This window comes from Miniopterus schreibersii, assembly GCF_964146895.1.
Source record: "Miniopterus schreibersii genome assembly, chromosome: 2".
Classification (NCBI taxonomy): domain Eukaryota; kingdom Metazoa; phylum Chordata; class Mammalia; order Chiroptera; family Miniopteridae; genus Miniopterus; species Miniopterus schreibersii.
The window spans coordinates 177,971,554-177,989,493 of NC_138102.1; the positions used below are offsets into that span (position 1 = coordinate 177,971,554).

Sequence of the window (17,940 nt, forward strand, 5' to 3'; positions counted from 1 at the left end):
AATCCCCAAGGGAAGAATCCAGGATCCAGATCTCTCAGTCTTATCTTCCATGGTTTCTAAACATATTAACATCTCCTGCAGTATCCTCCGGAATGAGCCTAGGAAATGTTGGTCCAGGGTCACTGTGGGGCTCACATTCCACTCCGAATGTCAATCGTGCAGGGAGCTGGAGTCACACTAAATTTACTTGTAGATATGCAAACTCTCCGGTGCCACACTATAATATCCTTGAAGGAAGGTTCTTCATATTTACTCTTTTTAAAAAAATTATTTTCTACCCAGAAAAACAGGCATTTATTTAGTAGCATGTGCTGAATGAATGAATGAACTACCTTTAAATCTAGTTTCTCTGGATGCAATTATTACAGATAGAAATAACCCAGTCAAAACATTCCTTCGGAATATAAACAGTTCTCCACCCGAGAGAGGGAGGCTCAGAGATAAGAAGGAACTTGCCCAGGGCAGCCCAAGCTGGACGTCAGAGGCAGAGAGAAGGGTAGGCTTACACCCCCCTCAGTTATCTCACTAAAGCTACTTAACAGCGGTCGGGCAAGCTGCCACATGTTTGCTCCCTTTGAATCCGGCCATGGCATTCCCCTTCCCCTTCTTCAGGGCCGCGGAGGTGAGGCAGTCCTTGAACGCCCCAATCTGTTGTTCTGCGGGTAAGGATTCCTAGAGAAATTCTCCCTCCCTCCCCAGAGAGCCAGGTCTCCATCTGCCCGTCTCTGGCCTAATTTGGGGACTGAAAGGAACAGGACACATTTTATTTTTAAATCGTTTCGGAAAGCACATTCTCTGGTTAATAGTATGCCCTTGATCTCGGGGAGGACACTCTGTCCCCTCAAGTAAACTTCGGGATCCTACGCAAACAAACCTCTGTCAGCCTGCCACCTACCTTCTACCTTCCCTCACCCTGTTCCCCAGCCACCGGCCCCTTCTAGCTCTCCTTCCCCTTCTCTTCTTCTTTTTTTTTTTTTTTTTTAAATATATCTTTATTGATTTCAGAGAGAGGAAGGGAGAGGGAGAGACAGAGATAGAAACAGCAATGATGAGAGAGTCATTGATCGAGCCCGCAATCCGGGCATGTGCCCTGGCCGGGAATCGAACCCCGATCGCCTGGATCCTAGGTCAATGCTCAACCGCTGAGCCATGCCCGGCCAGGCTCCCCTTCTCTTCTTTGCTGGTGTTTGTTTTTAAGATGGTCCCTATCAGCATAAGAACTGAAGTGGCTGAATCTTAATGAGCCTGTATTAATTTTTTTTTTAAAGTCCTGCAGACAGCTGAATGCTGGGTGGATGGCAGCTTTCAGCACACAGGACATGCTGAAGGGACAGAATGAATGGAAATGAACCCACCTCCGTGCAAGGGTGTGGCAGCTGCCCTTCATTCCACCTGAACGGCGTGGCAAGGGCCCTGTGCTGGCACCCGCCCGGTCACTGCAGCTGCTGTGGCTTAGCAGCTCCTGAGGGTGGAATTAAGTTGTAAACCCCTCTAATAAGAATGGAGGGGGTGAGTGGGAGGTGGTGGGCAGATTGTCCCTAATCTTTCAGGGCCCCGAGGGCTTTGTGCAAGCAGATGGGGAAAGAAAAACAAAAAGAGGAAGGGGGGAAGCTGGCTGGCTCTTTGAAGGGGAATGACTATATTAGCAGATAATTCTAGGAATTAACAAAGACAGTGCCTGGGACGGTGCCTGGGGGATGCTGCTGAACTCGGTAAGTGTGGCTGAATCAAAATTACTCGAAAATGGTTACTCAGTCAGGCTGTGGTCAGGGGGAGAAATGAAAATTACAACCAACTTCCTAAAGCGCGTTAGTCTGCTGGCCCCTGGAGCGGCACACCACAGTGGGCTCCGGGTGGGGTTATCATCCTCGGTTTACAGATGACAAACCCAAGGCTCAGAGAGCCTGAGAAGCTTTCCAGAGGGGACGAAGCTGAAAAGCGGCAAAGTCAGGTCCTGAGGCAAGTCTTCCAACTCAAACATCTCATGCTTTTTGGAGGGATTTTCAAAATAAAACACAGGAAGCTGATGTGTGAACTAAAAGCATCATTGTTTTATTCTATAATAATGGAAGCTAACCTTTCCAGGTAGTAGGGAGGAGAAAAGCTGGTAGGCGATTGCATATTTGGGTTAAAACAAAAAATGTGTTGAAACTCCTGGGAGACCTTGGAGAACCGTAGCCAGTCACGTAACAACCATTTTTAAAACAAGTGGGTTCCAGTCCCGGGTAGACTAAGAGGCAGAAAAATGCAAGAGGACACAGACCAAGATTTCCTGAGAAGTTTTCTGATTGCCAGACACCAGACTAGCTCCCTAAACAAATCACCTCGTCAATCCTCACACACCAGGTGTTTTTACTGTCCTGTTTCACAAGGGAGAGAACCAAGGTCCAAGGAGGTAAAGCAACTTGGCCAAGAAACGGCCGGACTACGGCTCTAACCCTGATCTGCCTCAGTTTCCCAGCACCGAGCTGAAGGCTCCCCCGGGGCTTGGTTGGAGAAGCCCCTTTTGGAGGCTTGAGATGAGCTGGGATTCGGGGCTCAACATCCATGAGAATGAAATGCCTGGGTGACGAATCCACTGATGAGAGGGAAGCAGGCCCTTGGTACTGAAACAGCAAACGCCCACCCTGAAAGCCAGTGCATTTCGATGCTGTGCAAATCCTTTCCTAATGATCACCTGGTGTCCCTGGCTGACCTGAATGGACACGTCCTTTCTAACGGGGCTTTTCCCATCTGCTCCCCCCCTTCCGTGGGGCAGAAGGGAAGGAGCTCACTGCCTGGCGTTCCAGCAGGAGCTGGAGGAGGTTTAGAGACTCCTCAGTCTCCTGACCTCACATTACGAGACCAGCTGGGAGGGGCGGGAGGGGACGGGTCATTTTTGTCATAATGAATCCCCCAGGGTGCTACATTTTTCTTCTCCCTGCGAACCCCACTTGATGAGGGACGGTTTTTGTTTTACGCAGGTAACCATGGCCCCGATGCCTGTCCCCGACACCCTGCAGTGTATCTCCATGTGACATTTCCTATTAGTTTACCTTGTGGAAGACACACTAAATACACACCAGGGTTTCCCTGAGATCTCCCTTCTCCCACCTGACACACGTGGGTGTCTCTGGCTTTACCAAAGCCCGATGCAAAAGGGCTGGAGTCCAGGCACCAAAGACCAACATGAGTGCCCACTGTGGGCACCTGAGAGGTCCAGCCTTGAACGCACCAAGCAAAGTGCCCCGAGAAGGCTTGGGGGAAGGAGAAACAGTACCACGTGTGTGTGTGTGTGTGTGTGTGTGTGTGTGTGTCTGTGTGTGTGTTAATACTCACTCCAGGACATTTTTTCCATTGATTTTTAGAGAGTGGAAGGGAAGGAGTGGGGGCTGGGAGTGGGGAAGAGGGAAAGAGAGAAACATGGATGGGAGAGAGACACAGTGATTGGTTGCCTCCCGCATGCTCTCTGACACGGCCCGGGATCCAACCTGCAACCCAGGTATGAGCCCTCAACCGGAATCAAAACTGTGACCCTTTGGCACATGGGCCGACACTCTAACCACTGAACCACACCAGCCAGGGCTTTTTCTCTATTTTTTTTGTTTTTTTGTTCAGAGTGCCATATTTTATCAAGCAGACTCCTGGACCTTCTGCTCCAGAAATATCCTGGAGCTTCGTTCAGGGCAGATTCCTGGCCAACCCCCTGGCGAGACCCTTCAAGGGCAGCATCTAGAATTCTGCATTTTCAAAACGTATTCTTGATTGTAGAACCACTAAAGTTCACGCTGGGAAGTTTAAGTTCGTAGTTAGCACCACAGGCTCCTTACTTATCAGTCAACTCTCTAAGCATTAGTTTCCAGCATATAAAGTGGAGATAAGAACAGCACCTGCCTCCTGGGGTTAGTGAGGATCGAATGAGATTAACGCCCACGAGCACCTGGCACCGTGCCTGGCCGGTACCCAGCTGCTGCGCACAGGCACTGCCTGGCCCACGGAAAAAACATGAAATACTTCCGAACCGGCTAAAGAGCAGCTGCTCTGAGCCCCTTTAGTCTCAGGGACCCCCCCAGAACTTCCCACCATCCTGCAACTCAAGGGTTGACGCCCAGCACAGCCAGGGAGCCCCCAGGAGGTAGGGGAAGGGGCAGGTGGTTAAAATTCTGCACTTGTAACCTCTTCAGGCAACAACTAAGGCCTGGTAGGTGTTACAGGAAAAATTACAGACAACGAGGCATGCCGGGCTGCTCTGGCCAATGTCAGCAAAGGAACGTCCCCCATGTCAAAGGACAGCCTTCAAACAGCGCCCCCTAACTGCTGCTTAGGGCACTGACTCTGGACCTTTCTTTTCTTGTCCTAGGGCAGCTTGGGCCCCACTCTGACCCCATCTCTGAACTCTCACCTCTGGAAGCTCGATTCTCATTCCTTTTCCTTTGGCTTCCGGGGGCCTGAGTCTCTACCTGACCTCTCTGAGCTCTGACCCTCAGCTCTCAGAGTGGACTCTGGCCTCCGCACGACAGCCTCCAGGACAGTTTTACCCACCACCTCCAGGTGGCGCCAAACCCTGAGGACCCGGGCCCCAGCCCAGAAGAGCTTCCTGCCCTGCCCCACCCACTGCTTCCTGAGCTCCGAGTTCTAGTCCTGACACAGGTCACAGGTCTGCATCCTCTGAGAACAGGGAACCAAGGTGGTGGGAAAGACGATGGAGGGGAAGACGCAGAAGGATCCAGAGGTATTTCAAAGATAGACCTGAACCTAAGGAGAGGGGGCTGCTCCGGTTTCCTTGACTAAACGCTTCACGAGGTCACAGGCTGTGTCTGGCCCACCCAGCTCTGGGCCTGGTACCCAGTAAGCATTCGACAGACAGTAGGCGAGCAAAGAATGAACGAGAGAAGGAATGGTATTAACAGATACACAAAGAAAAGAGGAGAGGCAGGTTTGGGCTTAGCAACAAGGCGGAATAATGGATGTGACTTCAGACACATTTTATTTAATGGCTGTGAGATGCCTAGGTACCAATTACCACATGTTTCTGCCTTTTCTCCTCCAGGCACAGGGCCAGGTTTCCTGCCCACACCCCGTGAAGGTAGGCATGGCCACGAGACATGCTTTAGTCAATGACATATTAGCAGAGAGCGTGTCACTTCTGACCAGGGACCTTCAGAGTCAATAGGTCATCTGCTACTTTCCTCCCTGGGTGAGTTAGTAACCATCAGGTGAGGGCACAGGTCCCGACAGATCCAAAATGGACATGGCGTGGGAGTGAGGAAAATGAGTGTGTGTTGTGCTAAGAAACTGACATGCTGGGGTGGTCACTGCAGAATGATCTCTAGTCTCTATTAACAGCGCCATAAAGATCTGGGATTGGATCTGAAGGTCAGCCAGGACAGAGGCTTTGTGGCAAGACCCCCGCAGACTGCCAAGGCCCCACAGCTACTCTGCCTGTAGCAGCAGCGCTGAGGAAGAGCTGGAAGGTTCCCCGGCAACCAGGTGGCCTTGGCCGGTGCTGTGGCTCACCTCTTCCCCCCGCCCCCTAGAGATGCTCCCATCGCCCTTTGTAACCCCGCCCCTCTGCCCCTCACGACTTACCTGTATTGTAGCCCCTTCCGAGGGCAGGCCAAGGGCGGTGATTCTTCCACAGGTTCCCAAGGTACCAGTCACTCTGGTTCTCCACCAAGCCCAGGACCTGCTGACCTGTGAGGGACAGAGAAAGCAAAGGTCTTCAAAGAAGCCAAGCCATGGGTCAGTGAGCACTGAACAGGGGACAGAGTAACAGCAAATTGAAACAGTAGCTTTCATTATTGGGAGTTTTTATTAACTGCCAAGCTTTGACCTAAGTGCTTAACTTGTGTTAACCTATTTAATGTGCACACATAGGCAGCCTGTCTGTTTTATAGTTTCCCATTTTATAGAGGAAAAAATGGAGGCCGCCCAGAGTAATTAGTTAAGCTGCCCAAGGCCACTTAACTAATCTGCAATATGGCCAGAATCCCAAACCAACCAACCATTCATCCATCCATCCACACATCCATTCATTCCTTACCTCGTGCAACATATATTTATTGACACACTATTGTTCGAGTGTTCCGGTCCTAAAATTTCCCATTATATACTAACTTCCTGGCTTTCTGGGCATGAGCCGAGATAACTGTCTCACATCAGAGGAAGAAGTGACCCTTGTTTAATGAGATGGGAACCCACGGAGGACAGCCGCCGCGTGGCCACCTTCTCACAGTGATTTTACTCTCAGGTCCGCAAGCATCTTGTCCACATCACATCAACCCAGGAGTGCTTTGTGGAGGAACATCTGCTTCTCTGTTCCCAGAGCAAATCCCTGGGCCTTTGAAGTAGGGTAATTCAGGCATCAGAGCCCACTGCCTTCCATCAGAAAGCCCTATCATGCCAAGGTACTCTTTTTTTAAAAAATATATCTTTATTGATTTCAGAGAGAGGAAGGGAGAGGGAGAGAGAGAGAGAGAAACATCAATGATGAGAGAGTCATTGATCGGCTGCCTCCTGCATGCCCCCGACTGGGGATCGAGCCCGCAGCCCGGGCATGTACCCCGACCGGGAATCGAACCCTGACTGCCTTGGATCCCAGGTGGACACTCAACCGCTGAGCCACGCCCAGCCGGGCAAGGTATTCTTGGAATTAGTATCAATACCATTTTACTGACTGGGAAACTGAGGCTCGCGTAGGACTGAGATTTGTACAACTAGTGATGGAGCCGGCATATAATTCTCTATTTGTCTGACACCCAGATTCTGTCTGCTGTCTCGGTGCGTCACTGCTCACCTTTATGACGAAGGTTTATGATAGAAAAGATAAATCCACGTCTTACACAAAGAGAAACTGAGGCTCAGAAAGTCTGAATAACATGCTAAAGGCCACACGACTAATGGTTACTGTCCTCCACAGCTAACGGCTGCCTTCTGGAGTTACCACCATTATACTGTTGGCCGATTTGAGAAATAAAGACCTTCCCGACCGCATGAAAGGCCAGCAGCCTGTTAAGAGCACAGCGGTTCTCCGAACACCGTGCTGGGTGATGTAGAGCCTCCTCGGAGGGATGACAGCTCGCCGAAATGATGCTGTGTGGGTTTGCTGTAATTTATTTGATCAATTTATCGAGTTCCTATCTAAATCAACACCCCAGCACAAATACATAAATTAGAGGCATGGGGAAAATACTACCCCCCACTCGGTCATTCTATATGATCACATTCAAAACTTGGAGAAGCCCTCAGAAAAACAGAGCGCCAATCCAGGAAGGCGAGGGCCCATCAGTTCCGCACGCAACAGGCTCGGGATGTTCGTGCAAGACAATCAGGTCTGCAGGGCACGGTGCCCTCAGCTGAGAGAGCCATGTGCCCGTCCCGAAGCTGTGGCCTCATCAGAGAGCCCAGTTAATGACCTTACACAGAGGGTGTGACACAAAGGGGATGTGGGGTGCTTGGGGGAGCTGGTGCATAATTACTGGTGACCCCAGGTGGATGCTACAGTTTCGTTTTTTTCTGCCATGTGCTCAGAATTCACAAACGTCACCGCTGACAATGCCTAGAAGTGGTAAAATGAGAGGCGTTTACTCTTATTACAGCAGGAATTCCCGGCCTATGTACGGCCCCACCTGCGGGGTTCAGAGGGGCACTATCAGTCGTCTCCTCCCTTCCTTAGCTCACACGATCCCGACTCTGCCTCGACTTCGGTTCAGTGGATCACAGGCTGAGAGTTCGCGGTGTGTCAGATACCACGTAAAATACTAAGGAACCCAAGACAAACGAAATGTAGTCCTTGCTCTGCAGGCGGCTGGCAGGGGAGACAGATAAACAATGATGGAGCAGCGAGCGGCAGAAACACCGATGGGGCAGAGGCGGGGAGGGCGGGGAACTCTGACTCTGCGCGGGAAGGTGGGTGGTGCCCGCCTGGCATCTCGGCCGCAGTCATATGCCACCTTCCCCCCCTGCCCTTCCCCTTCCGCACAGACTTCCAAACCGCCAAGCTTCCCCCCACATTTTCTGATAACGGTGCTGTCCCACAGCGCCCGTCCAGGCAGAGAGCCCCTCGGTCCCGTTCCAGCGCAGAGGAGACGGGTCTCTCTACAGCTCTGCCCCACCCCAGCTCATTCGCCACGTGGCACCCGCGCCCTGGTCTGCAGAGGCCAATGTCTAAGCCCTCAGCCCGGACGACGCACAGCGCCCTGGGCCTGACATCCCACCACGGCAGCATCCCAGGGGCTCCTCTCGGGGAGCTGCCCCCTCAGCATCGCAGCATCTGCACCGGCTCGTCTTCTCGGGAGTCATTACAATAAAGCACCGTGACGGACAGAAACGGCCCTGTCACTGTTTTCCGCGCTGGCCCGCGGTTATGATGAAGTGCGCCGCTCCCAGTGTTCCTTACTCCAGGCGCAAGTTAACTTATGAAAATGAAGCCGTCTCCTTTGCTTACTCATACATCACCACTAACAGCCAGACAAGAGCGAACAAGCCTGCTATTCCGCCGGGGCCCCGGTGTCGTGTCACCAGCCAGCAGACGGATGGCTCCAGGCTGGGACTCCCCTCCTCCCTCGGCGCTGGCTGCAGGCAGGGCTCCTGCCGGTCGGACCGAGGCCCCAGGAGGAGGGCCTGGTGGTGCTTCCATGGGGCACAGGAGGCCTGGAAAGGGCAGGCCGGGCACTCACCCGCCGGGGAATGAGGCAGCATAGTACATCGTAAGGGTTTTAAACCCAGACAGAGAGGATCTGGCCCCGGTTCTGTATGGCTTGACCAAGGCATAACCTCCCTGGGCCTCAGTTTCCTTATCGCCTTATCAGAGAGGGCAAGAGGAGCAGTTGCCTCCCGCCCCCTAGGAAGGGCGTGCACATCAAATGGGGTAACATATGTAGGGCCTGGCTCGCGGCAGACGTCCCACTAAAGGCACGTCTCTCTTCCCTTAGTCACCTTCATGATGTCTAAGTCTTCCCACTCAGTGCTGACACTAGCCGTGAATCCCAGGGTCCCGAGGACTTGGATTACATTTAGTTTCAAATCCTACCTCTAGAAATCATCTCCCTCTCCTTCCCCCCTTCCCCACCCCTGGAGATCTAGCCACCCCAAGATAATCAGCAACCCCCGAGGCAGAAGACAGCGGCCTGGACCTGACAAACAGTCAACAGGACTGGACCTCTGGCAGGCTAAGGGTAACATCTTGACCTAAGTTAGGTTTCAGCTCCTGAGCCGTAAGGTGGAATGACCCCCCGGCTCCCTTCCCATGGGACTGGACAGAGGGACCCCGGAACAGACCCAAAGAGATGATTCTTTACCTTTCTCTCATCCCCGCGCAATCAGCTCCCAGCATGACCCTGAACCCCTAACTCACAGTGTCTTGTGACTGCCCCATGTCATCTGTAACCTACATACCATCCGGGCATTCGGGCTTTTGAGCACTAGCCTCCCGCTCTCCTGGGTGGCGCCATCAATAAAACAGCCAACATCTCTCCACTGCAGTTCTTGGTGTCTAGTGTTTGGCTCTGCCTGCGCCCGGTGGACGAACTCTTTCTGCTCTGTAACAGTTGCATAGGCTGAATTTGCAAAATTTGGCCATATTGGCCCCCCTGCCCTGCCCTGCTGGCCCTGCCCCCACCCCTCCGGACCTTCGTGAGGCCTTTAGCTTCTGTGACACCAGTGTCCTGCCTGTTTTCCTGCCTCTGGACATTGCTTCACTGCCTCCGTGGGGCCCCTCTCCCTGCCTCCCTTCAGTGCTGGTGCTCCCCACTCCTGTCCTTGGCCCCCTTTCTGCTCTACATCGTATCCCTGGACCCCTGGATGATGGGAGCTACCCCTGTGGCTTCAAACGCCACTCACAAGAAGGTGATCACCCATCTCCATCCCCAGCTCAGGCTGCTTTCCAGAGCTTCTCACTCTTAAATCCAACTATCTGCTCACCATCAGCACTGGCCGGTTCACAGCGACCTTCAGCTCAAACCAGCCAAACCCAAATCCACAATCTTCTCCCCTAAATGATGACCTGACCCCTGCCTATTGCAGTGGGTGGTAGCACCCAGATCTAACCTGTCGCTGAAGCTGGAAACCTCTGAGTCAACCTTGACACTGCGCTCTCCTCGATCCCCCCACCCTCACCACAACCAAATCCCACGGGTTTTACCTCCTATTTCCAATCATCTCCCTCGCTCTACATATACAGTTTCTGGGGGGCACCCTGCATTTTTCAAGTGAAAGTTAATGATTTTGCTTCCTTGATAAAAAAGCTTAATGCTCTTGGGGCCCATTATGGATGGATGGATGGATGGATGGACGGATGGATGGACAGACGGACGCACGGATGGATGGGTAGATGGATGGATGGATGGATGGATGGATGGATGGATGGATGGATAAATGGATGGATGGATGGATGGATGGATGGATGGATAAATGGATGGATGGATGGATGGATGGATGGATGGATGGATGGATGGTTTAATGAAAAATAAATATCATCTAAAAACCACCATCCCAGCCCATTGGAACTGGTGGGCTCTATTGAGATGGGGCGGATGTGGATGGGTAGACGGCAACCTCTCCAGGTAAACACCAGGGGCAAGTAGCTCCAGCTCTGATCACGGAGGCTTCCAGTGCTGTCTCCTTTCTCCCGTCCCCAGGAAAGGTCTTGGGTGCACAGAAGGAGACTGCCAGTCACTACTATGTATCACATCAGCTCTGTTCACACCAGCAGGTGACTCTTCAAATGTTATACCCAGGGCCTGTCCCAACTATCAGCAAAGGAATCAACAATGCCCTTCCAACCTCACAGTTATTCTAATAAGCTATTTTAACACAGAAAAGCCTTTAGTCGTATCACTCAATGCGTGTCCGAGTACAGGATGTCTGTAACAAGGCCAGCGTACAGTATCACACTGCCTTGCCCTAAACATCCTGAAAGAATCGCTCCATGGCGCCCCGGCTGGTGGGTGCCGAATAATAAAGCATCTCCTGAGAAGACGCAACGCAAAAGGGCATTTAAACAGCCCCGGATGGGTTGAAAAAGACCGTTTCTAAACCTACATGTCTCACAGCTCCAGCTGATGCACTCGAGGATCAGGGACGTTCACAGGAGCTGTGAAGATGTTAGTAATCACTCTGGAACCGGCCAGAGAAGGGGAGCAGGAGGTGAGGGGCCCCCACGCCATCAGCCAAGAGCTGGAGCCACCACCGACGCTCGGGTTTGTTCTACACGTCAGCTCCTCCCACTTGGCTCCCCCTTTCTCCCTTGAACTTGGATATCATTCTCACCGGGTTCAAACGCTAGCTCTTCTGCACCGGAGTGCAATCTCGGGTCAGCTCTCAGCCCCTCAGTTCCTGCTCTGCCGAATGGCAAAGGCACCTATTTCACACCTGGGACTCGTAACCGGGGGTGTGCACCCCAAGTTTATGGACCCCAAGTTTGCATTGCATGCCCTTGAGATGGCATCCACGGGCTCTAGCTAAAAAGGTGCCCTTGTCCATCAGTTACTTGATGAAGTCAGGGTATCTATTGTTGGGCCGGCCCTGGCTCCATCTGGAGATGAACAGCCCGCCCGCGCTGACCTCCGGGGCCCAGGGATAACCCCTCCTGAGAGGAATGAGAATCTGTGTCATTCTAGAAGGTGGAATTAGGTTGAACGAGGGCAGATAGATTTTTGCTTATGATGAGCCAGACCGTAAGTGGCCTTTAGAGTTCCCCGACACAGAGTTGAGCTGCCTTTCTAGGGGGAAGCTTCCGAGCGCTGGATGGTTCTGGAAGAGGCTGTGTGCGTCAGCCCCCATCCAGCGGGTGCTCGCCGAGCCCTGCCGTGCACCGGGCTCCGTGCCAACCGCTGGAAACACGGCAGCGAACAGGCCCAGGCCCTGCCTTCTGGATTTCAGGATCTCTACTGAGCTTCTCAAATGGTTTGGCTGCCGTCTTCCCGGCAGCACCCCAATGCTAACCGAAGCAGATTCTCCCAGGGTCGGGTCTGGGGATATTTTTTTGCAAAGGGATCCCTATTAATTCTGACACACAGCAGGGTTGGGGGCCTTGGGAGTGGAGGTCACCAGCAGGCAGGCTATGGGAGGGGTACTCTGCTCAGAGCAGAAGGTGATCTGAGGACCTGAAGGCTCCTTCCAAAATGACTGCGAGTTCTCTCTAGGCCAGTGACAAGTTCTCGCACCATCCTATTCATGCTGGACTGCCCCCACACATGTGCTTCCTCCACTTGGACTGTGTGTGTACACGTGCCTGTCCTGTGACAGGAGCTTGTTTGTCCCAGGACAGCCCACTCTTTGCGAGCACCTTGTCCTGGCACGGGGATGTGTGCTCTCCAGGCATCGTCTCAGAGGTGGGCTCCCTGCTTGTCTTTATCTTATGAAAGGAAAACTGAGGTTCAGGGAGGGAAAGTCACTTGTCAAGGACAAGTAGCTGGGAACCACAGAGCTGGGGCTTGTATTCAGCTCCCTCTGTTACAAAAGCCCATGTTTTCACCCCTACACTCAAGGTCAGGAAAAATCTGCTAAAGCATTTCTCTCCCCAGGGGAAGTGGTAGCAGGTACCACTGTGGGCAGGGCTCCGAAGGACATGAGAGGCTGGGTAGAAAGGCTGGTCCAGACAGAGCTGAGCCGCCCACCTGTTCCTGTCTACACTGCCACCTGGGCTGCGGGCAGGGGCCCGGGACACTGCAGAGTCCTACGGTCCCACCAGGGTCCCCTGAGTCTAATTTCCTTCAGCATTTATCCCAGGCACTGGGCTGAGAGCACATCCTACCCAGGGGTATCTGGGAGAACAGAAAAGGAAGGCTTGAGGCTCAGAAAATACTGCAACCCGAGTCCAGATAACGATTCCATCTGCTGAGATGCACGAAGAAGTCCCCCTGCCACCTGTCACTCCCCCCATGTCAGCCCTGAGTGGGCCCACATTAACTTAATTTACAGAATAAAAACTCCCGCTCAGGCTCAAACTATGATTTCTCTCTTCTTCCTCCCATGATCTTTGGTCTTTGGAAATTGGAAAAACTAAAAAAGGACCCGGGCGGAGCCAGTCGCTGGGCTCTCCTCCAAGGCTGCTTTTATCACAGGACTCCCGGGACACGTGGCTGCCGTCACCTCCCAGACGACACCTCTGCGAGGGAGCAAGAGCTGGCCTGGATCCAGCCACAACTTCCCTCCGTGGGCTTCTCGGATCTGTCTCTTTTTAAAAAACACAATTTGCTGGCATCTTGCAGATCCTTCGTTCGCATAGCCACCCCCTTGAACCGCTAATAATAGTGCCTGGGAGCAAGCGTCTAAGTTCCACAGGGATGCAGAAACCGAGCTCGTTTGCTGCAGGATTCTAAGGTCCACGCTCAAGCTCTGGCTTTCCCAGTTATTACCTGTGCCATCTGGGTGAAAATACTTGATTTTTGAGCTCTAGCTTTTATTTCTTTGAAACAGGTGATGATAAAACACACCCTATTTTCAGGATAAGGTTGTTTGAAGAGTGACATGAAATCCTGTCAACTGTAAAATACTGGTCAACATTAAGTATAATCATTATGACGAAACATTTCTGGGTCTTATGTAGCTGTGACTTAATCCCCCCCCCCCCGGCGCCTAGCATTTCTTAGATTTCAGCATCATTGCGCACTGATGCTCTACTTATGCAGAGGCCAGATGCTGAAAAACCTGATTCTCTGAAACACAGCCTAGAAGCTGGAGGCTACCCGTGGAGGCCCCTGCATGTCTGAGAAGGAGCCAGGAAGCTTAATCGCAAAAATCCCTTTATATTCTTAAGTCTGGTCGCTGGGCGGATTATAGAGACGTAGTAGTGCTCAGTCAATGAGGAAGCGCAGGGAGGGAGTTCCAAAGAGAGACGCTAAAAGGATAAAGCATTATTGGCCTGGGACTGCTCAGAACAGGGTTCGTGAAACTTCCAGACTCCAGGACTCCCTGTCATCATCTATTCGACGCATGTTTACCGAGTGTGGATTAGAGTCGAGTTCCACACTGGGCTGTGGGGATGCAACGGCGAATGAATCCTGAGATGGTCCCTGCTCTCAGGGGAGCTTGCAGCCTGGTGGGGCTGCTGTGACAAGCACCACGGACCGGGTGGCTGGACCATCACACATACACAGTCTCCCGGGGAGGCTAGAAGCCTGAGGTCAAGGTGTCAGCAGGGTCGTTTCCTCTGAGGCCGCCCTCCCTGGGAGTCTCAGCCCCGTGTGACCCCCGAACCTCCTAGGACTCGGTGTCTCCGTGAGCTCTCTTCCTGCTCCCTGGCTGCTATTGTTGGAGAGACAACAATTTAGCCTGAGTCTGGAGCCAGTCCGGCTCCAGGGAAGGGATGGCAAAGGTGGCTTGAAGACATTATTATCGGACGTGTCTGGGGGATGCAGAAGAGGAGCCGAGGAGCGGCTGGGCTGGACGGCTAAGACGATGGCAGGGGCCATGCAAATCCGCATGCGGGGGGCAGGAAGGAAAGGCCAGGCGGAGGGGTGAACACAGAAGCTCGCACGCTCTGGAGTCGGGGTGCAGCCAGGGCACGGGAGATGCCTTAGAAGCCATCTAGTGCCAGCCTCCCATGGCACAAGCTGGAAGTGAGCTACGGCGAGGGAGGTGATATGCTCAAGCTCACACAGCTGAGTGGAGACCAGAACCCTTGGTTCTTAACAACACTGTGCTTCTCACTCAGCATCACCCTGCAAGTAAAGGCCACTGAAATTGCAGCCGGGATGGCGCAGAAGGATGGACCTCGGCTTCCCGCAGGCCCTGACAGCAGACTCTTCTCACCTACCCCCCCAAATGCTGACCAGCACGCCCGCCACACACACCTCCAGGGTAAAGCCGCCGGGCTCTGCTGGCGGAGCCGCGCTCTCCGAGCCAGTCGCCGCTGTCCTGGGACAGACCTCCCCTGGCAAGCGGAGGGGAGCACACCCCTGACAGCCAGCTAACGGCCTGCTCTTGGCAGGGCAGTAAATCACCAACACTAACAACGAACAAGACCTTGTCGCTTAATAGTTTTGATATCCTTTCTGATGGAGACTGAATGGAGGCCTCCAAGTTCAAGGTAGAAAATAATTTGGTCTGGCAAAGTCACAGAGGTGGTTGGGCAGTGGTGGGAGAGAGCGAGAGGGGGAGGCATGTGTGCGTGCAGATGACCACTAAGCAGTTGTTGTTGTTTTTAAATTTTTAAAATTGATTTGAGAGAGAGAGGAAGGCAGAGGGGGAGAAAGAGAGAGAGACATCGATGTCAGAGAGAAACATCGATTGTCTGCCTCTGGTATCGACCCAGACCAGGGACCGAACCCACAACCTGAGCATGTGCCCCGACCGGGAAGCAAACCAGCAACCTTCTGGCGCACGGGAGGTCATTCAACGAACTGAGCCACACCGGCCAGGGCTGAGCAGTTATTTTTAACAGGGAGCCTGAGACTGCACTCCAATCCAGATTTGCCCATCCCTCCATCCGTCCATTCGTTCGGGTATCCACTCATTCATTCAGCCAACCGTTACTTATTGAGCACCGATTACGTGCCAGGTCCCCTTCTAGGCGGAGTCATAAACAACAACAAAGCCAAGAGACCGGTCTCCGTCTCACGGGCACGGTCATCCTCGGGGGGGCTAGACCACGGAGGGCACAGCTGCCAGGCGGAGAGAGCGATGGGGGCAGGGGATGGGCCGCAACAGAAGAGAAAGGGGGAAGGGAAAGCAGAGCCGAGGGGACATTTGAGGGGAAAGGATTGTCCCTTGCTCAGAGGAATGCCAGGGAAAGAAGAAAAAGTAGCTGAGGCCCCCAGGAGAGGGGCTGGGGGCGGCTCCCGCACACCTGCCCAGGTGAGCTGGCTGCATAAATAGCGGTTGTCACAGGCTCGATCTGGAGGTCACCGACTTAGCAGCGAGTGGCAGGGGAAAGTCACCCTGGGGTGACATTTGTTCCTATTTAGGGCTCCAGGCTGCCTGAGAATGAACAGGGTAGGAGGGTGTCTGGCCGTGTTGTGGTAACGTAAGAATCACATTTCAGAGCCGTCGAAGGCGGGAAAGAATGCCCAGCTTGGGTAGAGAACTGCAAAGAGAACCACACACTCCCTCAGCCCAGGTTCAGAAGCTCAAGTGAGAATACCTTGAAGACGGCTGCAGCTTTCCCATTCTCATGTCTTCCTCAAAATTATCACCATCTCAGTGAACTCATACGACAGCTTACAAAATGCTCCTCTCTTTTGCTGCGAGAAATTAACTCGGAAATATCTGCTATTAGGTCTTGCCTGAGGCCCAGCAGAGGAGTCACAGTGATGAACGGCTCACAAGTGGACACGCAGAATGCTCTGTGCTCCGGCCACACCACCTGGGCCGGTGCTCAAGTCCCATGTCTGGCCTCCAGCTACCCACGAAGGACCCTGGACAGAAGAGCTTTATGAAACTCTCCACTGAATTTATTCATTGTAGGGATGGTGCTGAGGACACTGTCCACTGTAGCACTAGGCCAATGTTCCTTTGGGGAAGCCCCAGGTAAGACGTTCCATTCAAAACTAAACGCTAGAATGAACTCAAGTCCACTGAAGAGAAATGATATATATTCTTTTGAAACAAGAATCTTGCCCCCCCCCCCCACATCTGACCAAGTAGGCTTTTTACCTTGGCTGCCAGGAAGCTCAGAGCTCAACTTTAAAAAAACTGCAGGATACAAAGATTCTTGTACATAAATTACTGTATCTTTTCTTTTAAGTTGCCTAAAACCTTTTGTAGGCTACAGTAAGCTATAACTGAGCAATAAATAAAACAGTGTTTGTGCAAACACTGGGCCTGTTTCTTTAAACTTCTTGTGTAGTCTCTGATTGTGATTTGTCTTATATGAGTTTTTGAAAATTAAATCCCATTTTCCAGATCTAACACATAAGGTCTCTGAGCTCTGCTCACACTAACAGGAGCTATGTCAGCCATGAAAAGTCTCTACGAGTTACAAAGTCCACGTGCTCCTGTCCAGGGAGCCACATCCCATAAATCCCATGATTAGGTTTATTTACTATGTGCTGTCGATGGAATATCCGTGTACCCCCAAATTCATTTTAAAACCTAATCACCAATGGGATGGTACCTGAAGGTGGGGCCTTTAGGAGGTGACTAGTTCGCGAGGGTGGAGCCCTCATGAATGGGATTAGTGCCCTTTCAAAAGAAAGTCCAGAGAGCTCCCCCTCCCCTTCCCCATCTGAGGAGACATCTATCTATGGACCAGGAAGCAGGTCCTCAGTAGATGTCACACCTGTGGGCACCTTGATCTTGGACTTCCCAGCCTCCATAACCGGGAGAAATAAATGTGTTGTCTATAAGCCACCCAGTCTACGGTAATCTGTTACAGTAGCCCAAATGGACTAAGACACTGTACTAGCCCTAGACAGAGCGGGGACCTGCTGCTAAAGCGATGAGCAGGTAAGAACTCTGCACAGTACATAAAAGCAGTGTATCTGACAGAGGCCTGTCATCGCCAGACACGTGACCAGCTCACCTCTCTCTCTTTCCTGGGTCTGCAAAGGGAGGGAATAGAGGTCGGTACATGGCAGGCCTGCTGCCAACCCCTGCTTTCTTTCCCAGGAGTGTTTTTATATTGATGGCGGCACAGGCACACAGAACAAAGCTCAGTAGGAACCGTTCTCTCCTTGGTCCACACACCCGTTCCCACCCATCTGGACGTGCTCTTAGCAAGAGTGAGCTGTGGTTGTGCCCAGGCCTGTTGGTGCCATCCATGTCTCGTTGCAGCAATTAAACATGCTAAGTAAACAGCGTGTAGATTGTTCAATTTTGCGTGTGAAAAGAGAGTTATTCCTCTGCAAACTGTATTGAATCCTTGAGAAAGATCTGGTAATGGCGAGCTGTGAAAAAAATGCTACGGTTTTCAACAACTCTGAAAGGTAGGGAAAATCTAACCGGATCCTGCATTTCTGTGCGGGAACATCTTTAAATATTAACTCCGCTTTAAATAACTAAAACTGGAAATGGCATTAT

At 52.3% G+C, this 17,940-nt stretch overlaps 1 protein-coding gene across 6 annotated transcripts in view; it reads right to left on the minus strand.

Moving 5' to 3' along the window:
• LARGE1 (LARGE xylosyl- and glucuronyltransferase 1) overlaps positions 1 to 17,940 on the minus strand; it is a 401,066-nt gene that overhangs the window by 73,384 nt on the left and 309,742 nt on the right. For all 6 annotated transcript variants that reach the window (XM_081128709.1, XM_081128708.1, XM_081128710.1 and 3 more), the window contains exon 7: positions 5,569 to 5,673. In XM_081128709.1, the coding sequence (XP_080984835.1) occupies positions 5,569 to 5,673 (105 nt within the window). The remainder of the gene's footprint in view (positions 1 to 5,568; positions 5,674 to 17,940) is intronic.